At 40.8% G+C, this 23215-nt stretch overlaps 1 protein-coding gene across 3 annotated transcripts in view; it reads right to left on the bottom strand.

Annotated features, from left to right (window-relative positions):
- The window catches only part of LOC117263515 (laminin subunit alpha-3-like), an 85952-nt gene that overhangs the window by 9287 nt on the left and 53450 nt on the right, over positions 1-23215 (bottom strand). For 2 of the 3 annotated variants that reach the window (XM_033636947.2, XM_033636949.2), the window contains exons 32-69: positions 22624-22739; positions 22143-22354; positions 21860-22064; positions 19596-19740; positions 19345-19485; positions 18850-19011; positions 17539-17640; positions 17360-17443; positions 16781-17011; positions 12162-12275; positions 11493-11611; positions 11313-11393; positions 10519-10619; positions 10339-10392; positions 10088-10239; positions 9455-9565; positions 9232-9343; positions 8851-9018; positions 7727-7923; positions 7331-7447; positions 6864-7018; positions 6523-6664; positions 5628-5727; positions 5424-5540; positions 5153-5323; positions 4838-4989; positions 4532-4726; positions 4295-4443; positions 3994-4156; positions 3771-3898; positions 2264-2408; positions 2057-2152; positions 1729-1886; positions 1509-1626; positions 1256-1396; positions 989-1119; positions 652-786; positions 355-475 (exon numbers count right to left, since the gene is read on the bottom strand). In XM_033636947.2, coding sequence (XP_033492838.2) covers positions 355-475; positions 652-786; positions 989-1119; positions 1256-1396; positions 1509-1626; positions 1729-1886; positions 2057-2152; positions 2264-2408; positions 3771-3898; positions 3994-4156; positions 4295-4443; positions 4532-4726; positions 4838-4989; positions 5153-5323; positions 5424-5540; positions 5628-5727; positions 6523-6664; positions 6864-7018; positions 7331-7447; positions 7727-7923; positions 8851-9018; positions 9232-9343; positions 9455-9565; positions 10088-10239; positions 10339-10392; positions 10519-10619; positions 11313-11393; positions 11493-11611; positions 12162-12275; positions 16781-17011; positions 17360-17443; positions 17539-17640; positions 18850-19011; positions 19345-19485; positions 19596-19740; positions 21860-22064; positions 22143-22354; positions 22624-22739 — 5241 coding nt within the window. The remainder of the gene's footprint in view (positions 1-354; positions 476-651; positions 787-988; positions 1120-1255; positions 1397-1508; positions 1627-1728; positions 1887-2056; positions 2153-2263; positions 2409-3770; positions 3899-3993; positions 4157-4294; positions 4444-4531; positions 4727-4837; positions 4990-5152; positions 5324-5423; positions 5541-5627; positions 5728-6522; positions 6665-6863; positions 7019-7330; positions 7448-7726; positions 7924-8850; positions 9019-9231; positions 9344-9454; positions 9566-10087; positions 10240-10338; positions 10393-10518; positions 10620-11312; positions 11394-11492; positions 11612-12161; positions 12276-16780; positions 17012-17359; positions 17444-17538; positions 17641-18849; positions 19012-19344; positions 19486-19595; positions 19741-21859; positions 22065-22142; positions 22355-22623; positions 22740-23215) is intronic. The other variant, XM_033636948.2, reaches the window with a different exon arrangement.

Genomic DNA, 23215 nt, shown 5'->3' with positions numbered 1-23215 from the left:
TAATTATTTCAATCAAATGTCAGTGGAGGCTCCTGAGCGGCCAGTGAGAAAAGCATTTTCTGGTGATCCATGTTCTTAGTCTAAATGGTTTTCTCTTTAGTGTTTATGATTTAAGAACAAGTGAAGGTTTTGCCGGGATAATCTTTGTCCGTTACTTAATTTTTTTTCATCTATGAAACAAGTGGTAAGAAAAGGTATCGAGGCAGACCCTTTTTTGCACCTGTTCTAAAGTCATGAACACAGGAGAGAAAGCAATTTAGATCAGACTTAGAACATGCATTTTTTTTCTCACATGCCACTCAGGACTTCGGTATTTTTGTCAGTTGTTTACAATCACAACAAACAAACCCTCACCTTCTTAGAGGCGCGGTCAAGCATCAGTTGAGGAAGACTGTCAGCAGTACACACATCCAGCAAGACATCTCCAGAAGCCTTAAACTTGCTGAGGTCCTCGGCCTTGTACAAGTGGGATGGCCTGCAAACAGAACAGATGACAGATAATAAGATGACACTATAAACACCCCACATCAAAGTGTCTAGACATTCAGTGTGCAAACAATTGATGTGTAACCTCAATAATAAAAGCTGTGCATGAATCTGGAGGTATTTCTAAATGATGCAGCCATGCAACGCAAAGGGAGGAAATATTACCGTCTTGTGTAGAGGTTGGAAACGCAGCCTTTGAACGTGTCCTTTCCAAGGATTGTGGAGCCACCTGTGTTAGGTATGGAAGCAGTGCCACTCTGCTCCTGACCACTGACTTCATCATCAATGAGCAGCTCAGTCCTGTTTGGAAAATCATCATTAACTGCTACGTAACAAGTGTCACTGTCCGTGTTAATTTCTTAGCCCACATATCTGCTTGTAAAATTAAAATCACACAAAACCACAGACTACTGTATATAGTTGTTAAAACAATATTAAATCTGTATGGATGTCAACATTATTCATTGTATGTCTGAATGTAAGATCATTGTCTCCTTCATACCTTCCACTTTTTCTAATTGCAGTCAAATAATGCCACTGGCCATCGTTATATTTCTTGTTTGACTTCCAGAGTTTGTTGTTGAAACTGAGAATCACGTGGCCATTTTCCAACGCAAGATTAATCCCATTAGCCTGGAAAACAGAAAAAATTAAATGGTCTAAAAATCAAATCAAGTTCTACCTGTTGTCTCACACAAAACTCATCTCATCTCAGTCTCATAAAGTCACAATTAAAATATCACATTTCAAAATAAATTTCAGGACTGACCTGATCTTTGTTTCGCAGAATGAGACCCTGATTCTCTGTGCTCTTGAATCCGAGGGACACAGTAACGTCATTGGCCAGACTAAAGTCTGAAAGGTCAGCTAACAGAGAGCTCGCCAGGCTGAACTCTGCTTTACGGGAAACCTAGACAAGTACATGGACACGATGCATTAGTTAATTAGTTGACACATAAGCCTTGTGATGTGGGAAGTGATATGTTGGTAACTGGTTTGGGGAGCAGAGGATAACTTCCTACCAAGGAGTCCTTGGGACAACCTTTGCTGATGCCCACTTGCTCGTCAACAGGTTGAAAGTTCGACCTCAGCTTCAGGTTCCTCAAGCATCCTCTGTATGGCTGTACGGTGATGTTATGTCTGTAAAGGGGGACAGAAAATCAAGTTATTTTCAGTAAAGGGGGAAAACGTTGACCACCTAACTCACAACACAAAATAAGAGGAAAACTGATAACCACGTACCTTTCCCTCAAGTCTTGTGGGGCACCACCAACGTAGAATTCTTTTATTTTGCTGTTGTCAAATGCGACTTGGGCTTGGACTCTCTCTACATTGCCAGACTGGATTTTAATTTCTCCTTTATTTGTACTAATGATGCGGAATTCTGTCCAGTCCTGTGTCTGAAGAAAGGTTAGAGAAGCAAGGTGTGGTTGAATGAATGATTCTTGATTTACAAATGTTATCTCGTTGAGTAACATCAATTTAAAAGGAGGAGCACACCAGTGTTTTTTGATTGAATTGTCAGGGAAGAACCTGACTGCAGAAAACAAAACCAAGAAAAGCTTCTTACCGGGAATGATTTCTCTTTCGCTTTAACTGGTGCTGGCAGCAAATTACTACGTATGACAAAGAAGCCCTTCTCCATCTCCAAGGTAAAGTAATTGTCCTGTGTTGCAGGAGAAATAGAATAATCAAATTCTTGCAAATAGAACATATAATTCGAACAAAACTTCATCAAAACAAGATTTATTAAGTTACCATGTGAACAACAATTTACCTCACTTCCTACGTATAAGAGCAGACCGTTTTCTGAATGAGTGAGCAGATTCATACTGATGATGAGGAAGGCATTTGGTCTGTCTATGTTCACTTTTCCATAACCGGTGCCTTCATAGTAGTCAGAATCCTCTGGCGGTACATATCTGGATAGAGGGGAGAAAAGGTCAGAGAATTATATTTTAAAAATCCGATCCTTAAAAGAAAACTTCATCCACAAAATGACCATTTGTATATAAATTAGTCAAGCCGGTTTTAATCACCTGATCCATTTGTTTTTGAGAGTACGGGTACTTTCATACCTGCCCTGTTTGGTTCGGTTCAATTGAGCTCAAGTTTGTTTGTCCCCTAAGTGCAGTTCGTTCAAAACAAGAAAGTTTGTTTGTCACCAGACCAAGAGCTACATGTCCTGGAGGATTATTAATGTGCACCTCCTCCTGTACTGCCTTAATATGCACATTCAGCACATCCAATGCATCAAAACATTGTTTTCTAGTTAGAGCCATGCCTCGTTTTCAAACTGTATGGTTTGACTAAAATGAACAATGACAGCAATATAGTCAACGATGAGCAGCGCTAAAATCAACCTGCGTAGTTGTCCCTCCATTGTGACATTAGAAAGTGTCACATTTATTGTGTAACATTTTACTTCCTGGATTTTTCCCACATGGAAATTCTGACCAATCAAGAGCAGCTTTCTCGCACAAGGCATTTTATCTGGTCTGCTTGTAAATGCTGCCGCGAGAACACGAACCAACTCTAGGCAAGTGAACTCTAAGTCTGAAAGCACCCTAAGAAACCTCTGTGTATAATTCGGCTCCTGGAAAAAAAACCCTCCTAAACAATGAACACTGAAGGAATCCTAACTGGGAGAAGTTTCAGCTGGTTGCTATCTGCAATCCTCACCGCTAGATGCCACTAAATCTTGCTAAAACTTACACACTGTTCCTTTAAATAGTAAGGTTTTAATGAAAATGCATGTGTTTGGAACATATTGAGCATACGCTTGGATAATACTGCAGGAGTTGTGTGAGACTTTTGATATAGTTTGGCTGTTGTTAAACAAGACAATGTTTTCCTCATGAATTCAAGGTAACACTGCATGACTTACTGATTTAAAAATAGTAGTAGGTGAAGTATTCCTTTAAGTAAGAGAACGATAACCTCCGCTCATCTGTCACTCCAACAATCTTTAAAGAAATTTTGCTTATCAAACTCATGCACTCAGGATCACAGTGGGGATGGAGCCAACTAAAGCATCCACTGGGCTAATATGCTGACAAACACTGAGTAAAAGGCTATAACCAACCTGACCTACATGTCTATTTGAGGAAATAGACCACTACACGAAATCCACAAAAACAAAAAACAGGTAGAGCATATGAGCACCTCATAGAAAGGGCTAATGCATAGACATTGCATGGCAGCTTGCTGCAGGCCGCATTTACTTGCTTGGTGTGTTTTCGGTGTATAACATACTACACAACACTAATTATACCAGGACCCACCTCTTGCATGCAGTCTCCAAATTGATCCCCACTGCCTTTTGGAAATTGTAGAGACTGACGACTTTGTCGTTAAAAGAGGAGAACTCAATGCAGCCCTTGTACTTGGGGAAGTTGAGAGGAGGTGGCGGCTGAGGAGAAGCAAAACAGAGATTTCTTAACACATGCTTGTCAAAAATAAAAAAGAAATGAACAGTATTGCTGGTTTTATGTCCTTGCTGCTTACTGTGAAGTCATCAGGGTAGCCTCCAACATAGAAAACAACATCACTGGGACTGATGTCCAGGAGGTTCTTGTTCGCATTGCCTTGGACACTGGCCTTGTATTGCTGACCGGGGGTGGTCGAGGTGACATCTTTGGTGAGGGTCATAACTGCATCTTGGTAAATCCTAAAACCACAACACATTTACAACATTCACAAATATCCTTGGTCTTTTTCACTTTAAGTCACAGAGGATAAGAGCATGCACTTAACCATAAAACACTGAAAACAGGTGAATTACAACAGAATCATGTTGTCAGTTTACCTGTGTAGGTCCACTCTATCAAACTTGGCCGGCTCGGACCCAGACATGGTGATGGGACCCGTTTTCATCTCATTCTGGACTCCGTTGAGCTTGTACACACCGTAAAGCACGCCGTCCCTCAGAAACATACCGATGTAATTCTTTGAAGGCTATAGGATGCAGTTTGTTAGTGCCCAGTGTCAAATCTCAAACTTAATCTTTATGTTAAACTATGGATATGGATTTGGAGTCACTTACATCTCTATTGCCAAGGTACAAGACAAACATGTTTCCTTCGCCTGCTGCCTGTCTGCGTCTGCGACGTCCATCACCCCTGCCAGGAGGTCTCTGCAGCTTCAGAGACAGAGACGTGTAGGCCTTCAGATCATCCAGATTCTTTGGCGTACGCATTTCCACGTGGCCTTCACCTGTGAACTTCATCGGGATCACAATCTGGAAAAGAGACATGAAAAAAGGGAAATTAGATCTATGGAGGCAAAATAGGGGACTGTTTGCTTTGACTTTGTGCTTGGTTATGGATGCTTTTACAGAGTGGGACCTCACCCTGTTAGCTGCGTCCCGGGCTTGTTCAATGAGGTCTTTGATCTTCTTAATATTCTCAGATATGTTGCTAATGGGTGTGAACTGGGAGGTCAGATTCTCCACCTCTGAGATCTTATCATTCAGAGATGGGATGGTATTCAGCAGGTCCTTCACTGTTAGTAGAAGATGAGAGAGGGACAACAAATTGAAAAAATGCAGGATCTATACTTTGAATCCAAAAGATTCATAATGTAAAAAGTGGTTATTCCGTACCTTACAGTACACAAAAAGAACATCGTGTCTAATGTGTCTAAAGACATCATTTAGAATTCTCACCTGACTTGTCCACATCATCCAATACATTGCCCAGGTTGGGGTCTACGGGACTGACATTGATCTTTTTCATTTCATCTTTGATGGCGTTCAGTCTGTCCATAGTATTGCTGACTGTGTCATTGGCTGCAGCTGCCTTATTCTTGGCTTCATTAATCATATTAGCGATGTCATCTGATGTGAAGAAATGAGTGGTTAGGGAAAGTGAAAAATAAATTTGGACACAATCAGTTAAATACTCATGCTGATGCTATAACGCCTTGACTTGTTTTACCTCGATTGATGCCATTTAACTGGTTCTGTGTATCAAGCAGGTCTTTTTGAAGAGCTTTCTTTTTCTGGTCAGCATCTTGTAGGCGCTTCTTCACGTCAGCAATGACATTTTTAGTATCTATTTAAAAAAAAAAAAAAAAAGCAGAATTAGTGACTGAGCTTTCGGTTCTTTTAAAAACAATAATTTCATAGTAGGGCTGAATACCTTGAAGGTCTGCTTTTGCATCCTTTGCATTCTTCAGGGGGTCGTCACTATCCCCTAATAGCTCTCTTGCTCTCTCTGTGAGCTTCTGGTTATTCACGTTCTAATAGTGGAAAGAAAAAAACAAACATTTGTTAAAGTGAAAAAGGTTATTAAAATATATCTGATACTTTATGCATTTTGTATCAATCCAGGAAGTGTGTACAATTACTTGTTTAAAGGTCCAGTTTGTAGGATTTAGGAGAATTTATTGGCAGTAATGGAATGTAAGTATGTTTTCTTTAGTGTATGATCACCTGAATCATTGTGTTTTTGATACCTAAGAATGAGCTGTTAGGGTCCTCGTCCACCACTATGTTTCTACAATAGCCCGGAGCGGACAAACCAAACACTGACTCTAGATAGGGCTGTTCATGTTTCTGCATAAGGCTTCTGTAGTTCACAGGCCCTCTGTGACGACAGCATTGCAAAACCCTGTTTTTTAGCATGGAACTTCTTCATTCAGAGTTTTTACCAGTTTAAATCACAGGGTCTGTTTGTTTTGGAGAGGAAGAGACCTCTGTGGATAATTTGTCTCCTGATAAAAACCTCCTGAACATCTGGAGGCTATCGGAGAAAAGCGATGAGCGCGCATTAGCAGGTGCTAGGCTAGCGGCCCGTCTGCAATGAGGAGAAACACTGATTTGTAATGTGAAACTGCTTTATCCAAATCATCGTGTCCGTTTGTTTTGGAGAGGACCTCTACAGATAATTTGGCTCCTGAACAATGAACATTAAAGGAATCCTAACCAGGTGTTCATACTTGGCACACTGGAGAAGTTTCAGCTGGTTGCAATCTGTAATCCTCACCGCTACATGCCACTAAATCCTACACACAGGTATCACATCTATGGCTTACATTCAAGGCTTTGTCGGCAGCATCTTTGGCCTCATTGGCAGCAGCCTCGGCAGCATTTATTGCATCTGTGATGTTCTTGTAGGCGTCAATAGCGTCTTTGGCGTTACGCACCTCAGGACGTCCACTTGCTTCCTTCACAGTACTGTTATACAGGATAACAAGTGAAAAACAATAAACAAGAAACATGGAGAACGGATGCAAATGACATCCATCTCGAAAAACTAAGCAGACTACTGTATGCTTGAATAGCACTAAGGAGATCTTCCATAGTATAAACAACAGACAGTGGTTTGCTACTCAGGTTATAATGTGTGTCTTCATTGTGTGCACAAAATACTTACTTTTCAAGATCCTTTGCCAGCTTGTCGAGGGTTTTAGCATGATCTTCTGCAGATCTCACAAGGTCCTCCTTGGCTGCAGCCTTGGCAATCTCATTCACCTTCTTGATCAAGTCAGTCTTGGCACCATCCATCTGTGCTGCCAGCTGTTCATATTCCTACAGATAAGCAAGACAGGTGAATGGGTGCAGGTTATTCATAACAGCAGGAAATACCATTTGGCTTGCCTCAGAGCACAGCGAGCAAAAGCACTGATCATTATCTGAGCGGACTGCATGTTGGGACCTGGCAGGTTGCTCGTGTGCATCAGAGATGGGACTTTTTATTATAACATACTGTAGCTACAGCGTGTCAAATATGTTTAGACTCATGCCAAGAAGCAACAGAATACAAGATATCTGAGTGTATGATTCTGAGTACAGAGAATATTTCGGGAAAGGGACATGCAGGCTACAGTTTGCCAAACGTACCTTTTTGCTGTCAGATAGCTTTTTCACCATGTCCTCTGTTTTCTGCAGCTCTTGTTCCGCCATGTCCATTTGGTCCTTAACAGTCTCCTTCTCCTTTTGTAAGTCTTTGATACGTTTCTGTAGGGAGCACATGAGTCAATTAAGAGTACAACTGAGGAGTTAACATAAATAACATTAATAACCTGCAGGACATTCTGCTAACACATTTCCTATAATCTTAATGTTTAACTGCACTTTTATGTTATAAGCCACTAAACAGTCCCCAGACATCATTGGTCATCAACCAATTCACAATCCTACATATGGCCCCATTACAATTTCTTTCCTCACTAACCATTAACCAACACACACACACTTTTGTCTTGACTGATTAACTACTCGATTATGACTTATTACCTGCAGATCTCCCATTGCCTGAGCATTAAGCCCGTTCTGGGTGTTGGCTTTTTTCACCAAGTCCACTGCCTCCTTCAGGGCCTTGTCCAGATCCTTCAGCTTTGCCTCGTAACCCTTCAGAAGGCCCCGAAGCTTCTCGGCTGCTTTCTCGTTCTGCTCAGTCTGCTTACTCACATTGGCCTTAATGTAGTCCAGCACTGGAAAATAAAATAGAATATGTTGATGGACATCTTATTGACCAGTCTACAGTGGTGTTTAAATTTTCCAACAACCACATCAGTGCTTTGATATGAAATTCTGAAGGGGGATTAAAGGGATTTATTTATGCTTAGTCCACAACATACTGGTATTTTTTCAAACAAAGCTTTTTCTATGTGTTTCAGCGTTTAACTGCATTTTAGGTCTGACATTTTGTAAAGCTCCTTCCAGGGTGAAGATTGTCAGAACTCTGTTTTCACTTTTGACATGTAGACAGGGAAAACTCAATTTTTGGCCTAAAATGTCAGATTGTGAGGCATCATAAATAAGGCGACATTTTGTGTAATGGTGGACATGGCCGAAATTGCGCTGGTTCTAACCGTGCTAACAGGACTTTTTACATGTTTACACATAAATGTACAGTTACTCTTCAACTACTTTGAGAAACAGAGCCATCAGAAAGTCACATACGATTCCCCTCTTCCTATGACAGTGCTCCGCCTACTGAGCCTTTTGGCAGCTGCAGACCAGATCTTACTGTGCACGTGTTGTACTACAAGGACATGACGTCATATGACGCTGCGACGTCTCCTCTTTTTAACCTCCTTGGATGCGTCCTTGCAGCCAGGCAGCCCCTCGATAATCACTGTTTGTCAGGCTTCTGCCTGGCCAACATCATCATTCTTTTTCTCTGCATGGCTTTAGGGTTAGGATTTTATCGTCACCTGCTGGTTTGGCATGCTCTTGACGTCGCTTCATTCATGTTTTTGTGTTTGTATTTATACAGCGATTGTTTTAAAATTTTAAAATGTGGATGAGATTTTTTTTTTTAACACAGAAGGAAAAATCCCATGTTCAAAAATACTTATATACTTGTGGATAGGATCTGAAGTTTCTACTGACTATGTATAGACTAAGTATCGTACGTTTTTTGGCCTCATCTCTTTCTTTCTCAGCAGCTGTCTCCTGAGGGGTGAAGTTCCTATCCTGCATCTCCTTCACCATGCGCTTAGCATCCTCTAGCATGCTCGCCAGGTTTTCATTTGGCACCGTCTCACCACTGGCACCTGCATCCTTCAGTTGGTCCAGCAGAGCTGCAAACGCACAAACAACACACTCAGTCAAGCAAATATTTGGGATATTTGACAAGCAATGCCACTGAAATGTAATAAAGACTATTAAAGTGCCTGTGAAGACAAACTATATATACTGATGAACCAAGTATAAATGCAGAAACACAAGAGAGTAAGTGAAGACACTTATAAAGTACAGACAGAATTTTGCTGCTGAATTTAAGTTCCCTTTACCTTGGATTTTTTTGAGCATGTTTTCAATCTCTGAGTCCAGAACTTCAGCCCTCTTGTGGGTTTTCCCAACTTCCATCACTGCCTTCTCAGCATCAGAAGCCCTCTCATCTGCCTAAATAAAAAATATATACTGACAATACATACTCACACACCTTTTTTTTTTATACATTATGCTGATATTTTTTATAAAATGTTACAATAAGCCTTGTCTCCATCGCTCTACCTTGTCTTTGAGAGCCTGGATGTCATCTGAGAGATTGTCCATGTCGTCATCCAGCTGGTTGACTCTGGACTTTTGGGTGTTGACAGCAGAGCTGAATTTGTTGACAAGTATCTGCAGAAAGCACAGCAGCAGAAATGTAAATGAAGCTGCATAAAAGAAACTTCAACCGCTGTAGGTGGTGTGCTGCAGCCTGAGGCTGATACAGGCTGTTTTAGAACTGTGCTGTGCTTATTCACTTGTGTCTCGTGAATGCACAAAGGATGCGCACTCAAATGAAGTGGACATAACAATGAGATTATGAGGGAATGAGGAATGACAAGGCGGCAAGACAAGCACTGGCATCCAGTGGTGTGGTCTCTAACTCGTGTTGACACACAGGCTGTGGGACAAAATTCACTGAGATTGCTTATCAGCAGGAATCTCGAATGTTTGAACAAGCACACCCATCCTGTGCCACACAGTTTGTGTGTGTGTGAGTGTGTATTTGTGTGTATGTGTTTGTAAGAAACGGACATGTGCAAAGTGCAAAAACAAACAAAGGATCTCATTGTGCTTGTAACCGTGCAGTTAGCACCAGGGTTTGGCATGATCTGTGACTGTTTTAAATGTCTTTAACTGCTCTTCTGAAGTTACCTTGGTGTCAGCCACAGCCTTCTCCAGCTTCTTCAGCCTGTCCTGAGAGGAGGCACTGGCAGTAGCGTTGTCCAGTTGAGTCTTGATCCTTCCCAGCTCATCATCCAGCTTCTCAAGATCATTTAGTAAAGTCTGGGCACAATTATCACAGTCTGGAATACAAATGAAGATCGGATTAAAAAGGGATCATACTCAATTCATTGTAAACTGCATGTCACAGCATCCAATCTCAGTTCCTCTTGTTAATTTACCTTGGCAGTGCTCATCTGTGTTTGTGTCTCCCGGCTCAAGGGTGTTCTTGCAAACTGGAGAAACATAAGAAAATGTTTGATGATGTATAGGTATAGCAGTGTGACTGAATTGAACTACGATGTAGCGTAATTAAATAGTGGATTAATGCATTGTTTCATAATGGGAGTCCACAATCTAACCTCCAGTCTTGGGGTCACAGTTGTTGCTATTGCCGTTGCATTTACAGGGCCGACAACTTCCTCCTGGCGTCAGTGGATCGCCATAGTAACCAGGAGCACATCTATGGGAAAGAGAAACAAGTATGATGAAGAAATAAGTAAATCTAAATTATTCTAAAACACACAGTATCTGCACAGGAATATGACATCATTGCATGGCGTGTTCGGGCCCTGATAGAGCAAGCTGCCGGTCAGCTGTTGGTCAGTATCGGGCAGTTGGTGAGCATTTGTCACCCTAGTTTGTGCAGTGCTTCCTGCACTGTTGGCACTAGTCAGCTAGTCACTTGTTGGCTTTTTTTCAGCAAATTCAGCATGTTGAATTAGAGACAGAGACAGTTTAGTCTATCGCTGAATGAAATCACACTGACTGGCAGGTCAGCTCCGTGCACGAGAAGAGAAACACAAGTAAGGAAAGCAAATGACTAAAGTCAAGAGGGTGTGAGATCAAAATAAACTTGTTAGATGAAGTAAGATTATTTTCTAGCAATTGAGCTCTTTAGCAGAGGCAGTTCGTAACTGGATGTGTTATTGTCATCCTCTGTTCTTTCAACATTGGCTTGTGTTGTTAATTTGCTAACTGGCTAACTTGTCCTGTCGGTCTTTCAGTTTCCCTTTTTTAATAATCAATACGGACTACCGCCACCTGTTAGTATGGAGAGTTATTTCCTCTCACACAGGTGCACAAAGTATGTGCTAATTTGCCATTGTCTCTGGGCCTTTAAACTGCCCATATATCTGCCATTACAGCCACTCACCTCTCACACTTGTCTCCAGTGTAGCCTGTTCTGCATACACACTTGATGTCTCCAAAGAACTCCTTGCAACCGACTGCAAAACTGCAGATTGACAGAGAGATTGTGATTTAGTTCTTGAAACACACATTTCCATTTAGTTACTGTACAACTGTTTGGAGATGTTTTGTTTTTATTACCCACCTGTTTCTGGCAAAGCTGAATGGGCACGGGCAAACTATGCATGTTCTCTGAGCTGCGTTTCCATAGTAACCTTCTTTGCAGCGTTCACATCGGTCCCCTGCTGTGTTGTACTTGCAGTTCTGAAAATGACAAAATGTATTTAATAAACCACTTGCAACCTAAATGAGAAGCATTAAGGGTGTCAAGAAGCAAGATTATAGATGGACAATGTAAAAAAAAACAGAAAAAACACATTTCCAATCAAATCATTCTTAGAGTGTGTCTGACGCATGGTGTGTGTTCAGCCGCTTGTGTCCATTTGGCTTTGAGCTGCTAGGGTGTGGATCCATGGCTGCATTGCAAAAACAGGCCCGGTCTTGAGTGTCTTACATAACAGTAACACAACAGAGTCGACTGAGATTTGGAAATGCGTAAAGGCTCATCTTCCCATCAGAGAGAATAATGAACACGATAACCCATGTCTGGAAATCAGGAAGCCCTATCAAACAGTGTTTCTGATGTGGCCCACAGATGTACCCTGAAGGTTCGAGGTCTAGACTCTGACTAAACTGTGGCTCACACTGGAGTCAGCTGGGGTGAAGTAATTGCCCTTGGTTTTAAGGTATGTGTGGGCGTCTATGGTATACCTGAAGCCACTGATAAGGGATGAGGGTTGAGTGCGTTTCTTACCAGGCATCTCCCTGTCTTGTCCTCACACTCATCAGCGAGACCGTTACAGTCACAGGGCACACAGCGGCCCAGGAAGGGTCCACTGTCATCTCTGTAGAAACCAGGGGCACATTTCTGGAAAAAAACCCCACACACAAGTAAAGACATGATCACCAAACCTGAAGTTACCTCTTATTTACAAGTATATACAACTACTCATATACCAAAGTGCGTCATTGGATCAATAATGATACTATGGGCAGACAGTATATTTGTGGATAAAATCTGGAATATCATATAATAGAGTATATTTTTGTGGAAGTGTTTTGTTGTTGTTGTTGTTGTTGTTGTTGTTTAACAGATTTTTTAAAGATTAAATAACCAGCCAGAAGTGTCTGTTTTTGGCTAATCCAGTGAATTAAATACGGAAAAATCAGTCATTTATCAAATTGATGTCAAAATCCCAAATTCAACACTCGTAAATAAATAAAATACGATAAAATAAAATAAAATAAAAAATTAAATTAAATAAAAGAACAGAAAAGAAAAAAAGAAAGCATTCCGCTTCCTGATTTGTGTCATAGTTTGTAACTATAATTATTTACAGTATATGTACATATACACATTTTTATCTTCTTTGGTTATATACTATCATATTGCATTGAACCTTGAATGATACACAAAATGTTATTACTGCTGTTCAGTAGAGAGACTAAACATATAAACTGTGGAACCAGCCTCTGTTTTATTTGACCTAAAACTACGAGTATTAAAAATTGACTCTCCGAGACGACTGTCTTTGATCTATCATGAGGTTTGAGAATTTGCGAAGCACACAGCAATAAACTTGACCTAAGGTTAAGTGTCATTAACAGTTAACGCTGAGGAACCAAAGCATGAACTTTGCTTTCAATGATAACAGTCTTCAAGTCACCAACAACCCACACCTGAGACGCTGAGCAGTGCAAAACAATATCACTCCAACAAGAAGACGCATCACATCTTCACAGATTTTTACCTGAATCTGAGAACTGGCAGCACTGTCATTAACAGCAGGAGGGCGAGTTGCCTGTCCTCTGCCAAACAGCCAGGGCACGCGTATCCACCTGATAGCCTGATCATTCAGTGATGGATACTCTATCTTCTGTGTTCCCTGGTCATTAAGTTGCGGGTAGTGTATCCTCTGAGACAATCTGTCATGATGCCTGGTGTGGCGGGTTCGTTCCCCTCTCTCTCGGGGTCTGTGGCCAGCGCAGCAAAGACCAATCAAAGCCCAACATAGCAGGGTCTGGAGCAAAAGTCCCGTACGCCGTCGTCTATCCATACGTGTAATTGACATTCCGAACGTTTAGTCTGTGTGAAATAATGCTCGACTCTCCCCTGCCTCAGCCTCTTAAACACACACGCACACGTACATGAAGAGGACACGCCCCATCTTCTACCTGAGTCAGTCTTGCAGATCAGCATGAGTGTATGCAGGCGCACAAGCACACACATGCAAGTACTCTCCCTCTCCTTTCTCTCCCTCTTTCCCTCACTCACACACACACACACACACACACACACACACAGAAAATAGCTTAGACATATTCAGACAGGGTGTACACACAAGCATGCACACAGGAAATACACTTTTAGCATTTCTGAATAGAAAAAAGGAAAATGACAATATTATAAACGCTGTTGTGTTTACTTAAAGCTGTAAGGGTGTGGCGATAAAGCCACGGCATGAAAAAGCAAGCAAAACATATTCTGTAAAATTATGTGTGTATGTGTGTGTGTGTGTGTGTGTGTGTGTTTGTGTGGTTCATATCAGTGTTTGTGCAAGCATATGTGACTGAGAGGAAAGTCAGATGTCTTCAGACAACACAGACAACAAACTCACACCTGAATCACGCTCCTCAAACACACAACAGACACAACTAGGTGTGCCGGGTTTACTCACAGACACACGCACAAACCGTGGCGCACTCAGGCGAATGCACTCAGGTTTATGAGTAACAGTGTGTTGCCAACTGCCACACCCCGTGTGTCAAGCGCGCCGTCTTGTCATACTACCTCGGGGCACATATAATCAACTTCCTTTAAACACTCCCGATCAGACGATTGCTCACATACACACAGGAAGGTAACCACATCTATGGCAACAGCACTCCAACAAACACAGGAAACTTATATTCTTTCTATCACCAATAAACGCTCTCTGTTACCTAAAACAACTCCCTTTTAATTAGTGGTTGTTTTATTCTCATTTTTAATTGGCCTCTGTGGGCAAAACTTCTGCAATCATGTATATACAAATCAGATTTGAGAAGCACAAACACACTCAGTCGTCAAGACCATTCCCAGGATAAAAGGAATTCAAGTAAAGCCTTTTTCTAAGCAACGACATCACGGTTGTTTGCACTACGTTGCTGTGAGCTGTAACCATGCCAGTGATTATAGCAGTATAATCACTAATATAATGTCTGTGTGATTGTGCATCATATCCCAGCCCTGAGGCTACGAAGTTTGGCTGCGAAGCTCCCTGGATGGTATTTTCCAGTACATTCCATCCAAAGCTCCCCTGCTGATGAATTTTTCCTCTAGAAAAAGGGTGTGGTACTTCGCTCAGGCGTGTTGGGACACCCTTAAAGTATGAGGAGGAGGTCCAGTTCCTCAAAGATGACAAGATGCCATATCAATCAACACCTTGCCCCACCCTGCTTGTTTTTTCCACTGTTTCTCAGACCTTATGAAATGATCCGAATCCCCCCACCCTGTCTTTAATTTTCAAGTTCATCTAAACACCTATGTAGATCTCAGGTATAGTAAAGACTGGAAATTTTTGTTCAGTATGAAAGAGTCAATAAGGCTGGATTCACGCCAAGTAGACCCAAGACAGGATGTAACATGCTAAGTTTCAGACAATGCTACACTTGTTTGTTGTTTTTAAGGACACATATTATTATTTTCCTTATTTTCTGTCATGTATGTAATATTACAGTGTCAGATGTTCATACTGAATGTGGCCAATGTTTCAAATAACGAGGTACACATATGTAAAAGTAATCCCTGTTTCCAAATACCTCAGGCTTCACACCATTCTGAATACTCTGTCTCCAACAGTTTTTACGACTTTCAAGACAAGTTGACATCAGCTTGTGAAGACTTTCTTTATGTGGTCATCTGCTCCAGGCACACTACTGCAAGTGTTTACATTATGTAGCCTATACTGCTACATGTAGCTACATGCTAACATCAGGGAAACATTTATGTGCCCTTCTATGGACATGCCATCAATCCGCTTCATGTATGTAATGTCTTTTTCTTATAAACCCACAAACCATCAACCTGCCAGTGACTGCAGATGAAAATTAGCCTGTATGGCTAAATCAGGCACATTTACGTGACTTAAGTGAACATATTAATTAATGTACACTGTCCCTTTTTAAATAAAATAAACAAAACCGATTCCAGATCATATTCTTGTTGGAACGTGTGTTTGTGAAGATTTTGGCTTAAAGGATTTTATTTGTATCTTTTTAACAGTAGAAAGTGCAGCTATAAGCCCTTACAATCATTCCCTAGCTGCACGTACACTGCTACATGTAGCTACAAGCTAATGTAATTTCTACCCAATTTTGGAACATATTACTCTCCAGTTGTGAAGATTTTGATTAAGAAGCTTTAACTGGTGATTTTTCTTGGCATAAAGTGTCGCTATACTCCATTACAGTCATTCCCTAGCTGCAAAGTACACTGCTACATGTAGCTACAAGCTAACATCAGGAAAACATGTAATCTTAGTTACCTTTGATAATAATTTTTAGCTAGTTTCGTATCATATTCCTGCTGGAACATGTCTGGTTGTGAAGATTTTGTTTTAAAGGATTTTATTGGTGAGTTTTCACATTAGAATGTGCAGCTATAAGCCCTTACAATCATTCCCTGGCTGCAAGTACACTGCTACTTGTAGCTACATGCTAACGTAATTTCTACCCAATTTTGGAACATATTACTCTCTAGTTGTGAAGATTTTGATTAAGAAGCTTTAACTTGTGATTTTTCTTGGCATAAAGTGTCGCTACACTCCATTACAGTCATTCCCTAGCTGCAAAGTACACTGCTACATGTAGCTACAAGCTAACTTCAGGAAAACTTGTAATCTTAGTTGCCTTTGTTAATAATTTTTAGCCAGTTTCGTATCATATTCCTGCTGGAACATGTCTGGTTGTGAAAATTTTGGTTTAGAAAGTTTTTGGGTGGTTTTTCACAGTAGAAAGTGACACTATACTCTGTTACAGTCATTTCCGCTAGTGCAGAGACCCAAGTGCAGAAGACCTGGAAATGCTGACCAATCAGAGCAGACTGGGCTTTTTCAGGAGGGAAGCTCAAAGAGACAGGCACTGAATGTAGTGTTTCAGACAGAGGGTGAATACAGGTGTTTCAACACAGACAGGTATGGGGAAAATAGCGTGTTTTTTGAATATTAAAGCATGTAGAAATGTTCTAGTAGAGACCCAAAATACAAGTATGAACCTGAATAGTCTCCTTTAAATCATAAAATCACTTATCTTCACACCTATACACATTTTTAGTCAGGGAAAATAAAGTCAAAGCAGTATTGACGAATATTTAACAGCCTTTGAGCTCCTCACCTCACAGGAGTCTCCGGTGTACTCAGGGGGGCAGGAACAGTCTTCCACTGTGTTTCCAGGACCACCGGTCCCCATGTCAGTTGTCCCCTCCAGGCCCACCTCTCCTAAGCTGAGACGCTGAGTCTGAGTAAAGTACAAGGCTCGGATCCTCAGGCCAACCAGACCAGTGAGGACCATCATCAGTTCCTCTCTGGAGACAGGCCTGTTGGTGATAGCGTGGCGAAAGTTTCCCTGCAGACAACATATCAGTCATTTAAGATGAGAAATCTGAAGAGGGCAGGGGGGCGCTATGTTCAAAAATCATATTTCATTACATATTTCATTAGACGTCATATAAAATATCTCTGACCTTATCTCTGGCATCATTATCGGGATAAAAGGGCTCTTTTACACTCCCCAGAAGATGACAACTTTACATTCTAGACATTCATGCTTATGCTTATCGGTTTGAATGACCTCAAGTCTCAAAGAATACAAAAATCGTCAGTGTGTTGTTCATCTCCTTCCATGAGGTTGATTCAAAGTCACAGCCTAGTGGTGCTTTAGATTGTCAAACAGAGGAACTGGCTTGCACTTTACCTCCAAGAGTTGGACTCTGCCCTGATACAGCTTGTCTGGAAGTGGTGCTTGTGGAGCCATGTGGACCAGGGTCATATTATGACCCTAGGGGGAAATAACAAGATGGATGAACGAAATGTGTATCTGCCACTGATAAAAATGAGAGGTCTTAGACTGAAGAAAGTAGAAGCACTACGTACAGTCAGCACAACATCAGGTCTTCTCTCCATGAGTGTCATCCCCTCACTGGGAATCCCAAAGGATTTGGACTGGTAGGTGAGGAAACCACCATATGATGAAACCTAAAAGAAAGGAGAGAAAAATAAAAACAAATATCCATCAGCTTATTTGAAAGGAGTGCAGAAACCACTGGTATACAGAAATGTATTAAAGGATGCTGGGTCTGTTTTCACAACTAGGAAGTAACAGCTGAGACCATCATTTCTAATAGTTACTTTATCTTTATTAATCTAATTACTAAGATTTTATGGGCATTGTAGCCTTTCTGAAACAGACTCAATAAAAGCACAATACTTAAGAAGATGAGGGCAATAAAAAAAACTGATAAACTTAATTATCTGAGTTCAGTTAAAACACAGGTCTGATAGGAGGGTAATCAGAAAGGTAAAGAGACAGTTCGGCCCAAAATCTAAAACACATATGTTCATCAGTTTGGTGTGAGCTGCAGATTAGAGATGTCTGCCTTCTCTTAAACATGATGGATCTTCATGTCACTCTGCTTCATGTGCTTAAAGTGCTGAAGATACATTTGAAAAACTCAACAGCAATGTCTCTTTCTAAAAAACATGACCTGGTTACTCAAGATAATCCACAGACCTTGGTGTGAGCAGCTTCATGTAGGAACTATTTTCTTGCTACCAAATTGCACCCACCAAAGGAAATGTGCATCTACTCATGGACAAGAGAGTTGTGCTCATGACAGTGAACTCTGCTGAGCTGTAATGTCAGCTAGCTTAGCACGGTAATATGTTGGTGGGTGTAGCTCACTAGAAAGGAAGTAGTTCCTACATCAAATTGCTTGCAGGGTCTGTGTACTATCTTGAATAACCAGGTCATGATTTCTGGAAAGAGACATTCCTGTTGGGTTTTTAAATGTACTTTTAGGCACTGTGATCACCACAAGCTGAGAGCCATCTAGTTCCAATATATTCAAGTAAAGGCAGACATCTCTACAGCAAAATGTGTTTTTGACTGGGGCGGTAAGTGAAGTCATGAGTCATTTATATAACCTGTTTGAAATAGAAACACAACTAGATTGCATATGTTAGTGAGTGCAACGGGGAACAAGGACACAGCTATGAAAATATGAAAATAAGACCCAACAAACACAGATGTTTCTTGTAATATCACCTTTTATTTGGCTTGATTTTGTAATAAAATAACTATGAAGCTATTGATCAGGACACACTGCATCTGTTTCACACCCAATTATTAGTGAACATTTATTGACAATCTTATTGTCAGCATGTTGTCTCTGTTTATCAACTCACCCTGTCTCCCAGGTAGGCCGATGGTGCCACCCAGTGTAGAGTTTGAATCGTGGGAGGAAGCTCCTGGATGTCTGCCACCACTGTGTTACTGGCTGTGTTCAGCACAGAGGTAACCTCCTCCTGGTCAGGGCTTTCCAAACGCCAGACCTGCATCTCAACAAACTAATAACAGGGAGTATGTGGGGGTTAAAGGAAAAAATCCACCCTAATGCTGAAATGTATTCACATTTCACAAGTGATAACCAACTCCACGGGGTTGTAATTAACCATGCATATAAGCAAGAGATGAATGTGAATCACATTATGTACCCAAATTCCAATGAAATCACCACCATGCAATTGCAGATCATTCTCCTGAGCACCTGTACAGCATGTGCAGCTTTCATTAAACAAATTACATTGTTCACAAAGAGCTGCTATCAGCCAGAAAGCTCTGCAGGCATAAAATTTCCAAAGGCATTCATAGACATGCAGGGGCACGAAAAGCAAACACACCTTCCCCCTGCGCTTGCTGGAGCTCTGACACCGGTCAGTCGCTCCGAAGCAGAAGCAGCTGGTACAGCCGCGAGGATTCGAGGGGTCAAAATAGAAGGAACCTTCCCGACAGGTATCGCACTTGATGCCAGCAACATTTCTCTACAAACACGGCGGCAATAATAGAGAGAAAGTCAGAGCAAGAAAAGACATGTACACCAAAATGAGCCAGAGGGAGGGAATAAATCAGCATTCTAATGAAATGAACTCACCTTGCAGAGACACCTTCCAGTTTCTGGGTGGCAGATGTCGGGTGTGACGCCACCTTTCTTACAGTTACAAGGTAAACACTGAGGGAAGCCGTAATACCCTGCGGCACAGCGATCACACTGCCGGCCTCCAATCCTTGGCTTGCAGCTGCATAAAAATACACAAGGACATTGTCTTAACATTCAAAACAATCATATGAGGTTTATATATTTATAAAGTCAGATATTAACAGATTTTTGTGAAGAGGAAAATACATGTAATCAGATTTTATGCATTGTACAGTATGTGGCTTTATGCCTCCATGCGTTTATGCATTCCATTGTTTCCTTATTAACGGATTAACCAAGCTGCTTTTGAGACTTAATACATATGTGATAGAAAAGACGACTGACATGACCGGACCATGAACTAAACCCCTCATTAATCACTTCAAGAATTTTGGTGTCATGTTTTACTTTCACTGTTCGAGGCTGTAGGTCTCACATTCCAACTTCCTCATCACTCAAAAATAAGTGCATGAAAGAGAGAATGTATTGGCAGCATGGGACAGTCATTATTTGTACAGCTGACAACTCATTTTACACAGAATTTGTTACCTACCAGAAAACTATGAAATGTCACAAAATCACCTCACTTGTGTTTTCTTGGCACACAATATGGACCTTTCGTCAAACTGTCTTTGATCACAGCAAGGAAGTGCCTTACAGTCCACTGGAAATCTGATCACCCTGCTTCAGTTTTACATTGGTTAAATGAAATGTCAAGCTACATCCCACAGATTAAATCTAGATTTTTTTAAATATGGCAACCACATATATATTTATGGCAAGAGGGGCAGCCCCGGGGACTACTGGGTGATTATAATGTGCTTGTTGTCTGTTGCCCACTAATTGGGAGATTGCAGTTCAATCCCCGGCTCCTCCAGTCGGCATGTCAAAGTATCCTTGGGCAAGACACTGAACCCCAAATTGCTCCAGATGGCTGTTCCATCAGTGTGTGAGAGCGTGTTAATGGTTACAGAGTAGCAGGTGGCACCTTGTATGGTTGCCTCAGCCACTAGTGTGTGAATGTGACATGTGGTGTTACAGCACTTTGAGTGGTCTAAGACTAGAAAGTGCAGTCTATTTCACTATTTGCCACATATGGCAATTTGCTTTCCAATGCAAATTGTTTTGTGGTATGGCACAACTTCCCCACTATCAAAATGTCAACTTTTCGAAACCCATTTTTCTGTTAATTTTGTTTTCTTCCCCTTTTAAGATTTTACATTTTATTTCATTTCATTTTATTGATTTATTTATATTTTTGAACATGGCTGTGCCATGGGGTGGGGTGGGCAGAGAAAGCTAAAAATTGTGTAATAAACTTTCATCTAAATATTTTTTTTGAAACTCAATAAAAACAAAAAAATAAGGTGCCAACTCAACTGTGTGGTAGACTTCAGCAAATCTATGGCTGACATCAAATAAACACAAATAGCAAACAGAAATATTGCAATTTATTATTGAGTTTTAGAGAGATTAGGATTTAATACCCATGTTATTATTTATTCTTTTATTTTATTCTATTTTAAGTATTTGCTCTTACGAAATGTGGAGAAAAAAAAAATTGTACAGGCCGGTCTTTTCATCCTTTTTGTCATTTTAAATTGAGATTTTTTTTTTTTTTTTTTAATAATACTCTCTCGTCTAATTTGAATCTTATGCTTTAAGTGAGTTTTTGTTTTTGTGTCAAGAACTTTTTTGCTTTCAGTCACATAAAATTTCTGTAACATGGCAACATGTTTTTTCCATCCTTTATTGTTAGTTTAATACACAGGAAACAGAAAAAAAAACATACGGTACAGAGCACTGTTTAATTTACTTATCTCACTAATAAACCTCAACCTCCAATTTTATGTGTGTAGACCTTGTAGTACGTCTGGGCCATAAATTGTTATTATATCAATATTGTGACATGAGACTACATGTTGTTTTAGATTTTGGATATCGTAATATTGAAAGTGTTTCCTTTCCCTGGTTTTAAAGGCTGCATTACAGTAAATTAATGTAATTTACTGAACTCACCAGACTGCTCTAGCTGTTCTATTATCTGCCTTTACTCACTTGGTCAATTACATCCACATTACTGGTGAGTATTAAACAAAAATCTTGTGTAAATATTTTGTAAAAGCACCAATAGTGAATACTGATCTTGTATTTGGTGAAAAATATTGTGATATTTGATGTTTATTCCATATCGCCGTAGGTTTTAGATTTTCACTTACCTGCACTGTCCGGTGACGCGGTCACAGTCAGGCCCTGCGTTGGCTTTGATGCCATTAGGAGAGCAGTCACAGCCCTCACAGCCCAGTAACGGGTGATAGCTGAAAGTCTGATTCTGACACACATCGCAGGCTGGTTTGACTGTCTGAGGCGGGCAGATACAGCTTCCTGTCACCTCGTCACACAGTCGACGGCCACACTCACACGCTGCAGAAGAGAGAGAGGGGATTTTAGAGATTAAAGAGTGGGAAACTGTCACATTCAGTGAAGTAACCGTTCACTCACGTCTGCAGTAGGGGAAGCCGTAATATCCCGTGGCACACTTTGTGCATTGTCGACCGATGACATGCTGCCTGCAGGGACACTGTCCTCCAACTGGATCACAGGTGCTCCCTGTGGAGCCGGACTTGTCACAGTCACAAGACAGAGCTCCGTTATTATACGCTGCTACAAGAGAGCGGGCAGAGTCTCTGCAGAACTGGGGAGAATTTCTCGGGCTGAGGAGACAGAAAAATAAAAGGAGTTCTTTCAAATACAGATGTGGTTTTGTACTCCATCATCACAGCTAGAGGGCACTGTTTCCAAAAACTTCCACTGTGTTTATTGTTTTAAAACTGCTGCAAGGGGGAGTTAAGGGAACATTACAGTAGGAAAATCAAACAAGGCATCAGTATCTCACAGATTACAAGATAAAAGAGCTTATAATAAAATTATTAAACAGCTGATCTTTAAAACACCATTTCAAATGGATTTGGTGGATACTTACTCAATGTAGAAACTCTCTCCTCTACACTGCTGTATGAAATCTGTAGATTTATCCTGCGGCTTTTCTTTCAGGAGATCTGGAGTGTAGCTGCTATCAGGAACCAACATGATATAATCCTACACAAAAGACACAAAGCATAACAACTGATTAAAACACACAATCTCACCAGAAACTTTCAGTTTGTTTTGTTTTGTGCTTAAATCATATTTATCAGTACGACGCAGAGACTGATAAGCAGATAAACTGAGGATTTTAAGTGTTTTATCCACATTTTTCTGCTTGATTTTATCTGAAGAAGAGAAAGTAAATGTAAGGGAACAACAGGAAAGCAAAGCCCGATCTGCCCCCGTGCTACTGAGGTTGGAGGCTTAGCTTTTAGAAAGCTGTGTGGGGCTGCCAGGTAGAATACAGTCCCTTCATTGTTGTTGTTGGGGATATGGCATAACACTAAGGAAAGAGGACCTCAGCATGCCAACCTCTCCAGTACAAAACACACACTAAATGAACACAGAAGTGTCTTACTATTTTTTCCCATTTTCTATTTCTATTTCTATTTCTACCACTTTCATTTTGTTGGTTAAACATCATTTGG

This window comes from Epinephelus lanceolatus, chromosome 12 (genome assembly GCF_041903045.1).
Source record: "Epinephelus lanceolatus isolate andai-2023 chromosome 12, ASM4190304v1, whole genome shotgun sequence".
NCBI lineage: Eukaryota > Metazoa > Chordata > Actinopteri > Perciformes > Serranidae > Epinephelus > Epinephelus lanceolatus.
Note: the sequence above shows the minus strand (reverse complement) of the source record. Positions and strands in the feature narration are given on the sequence as shown.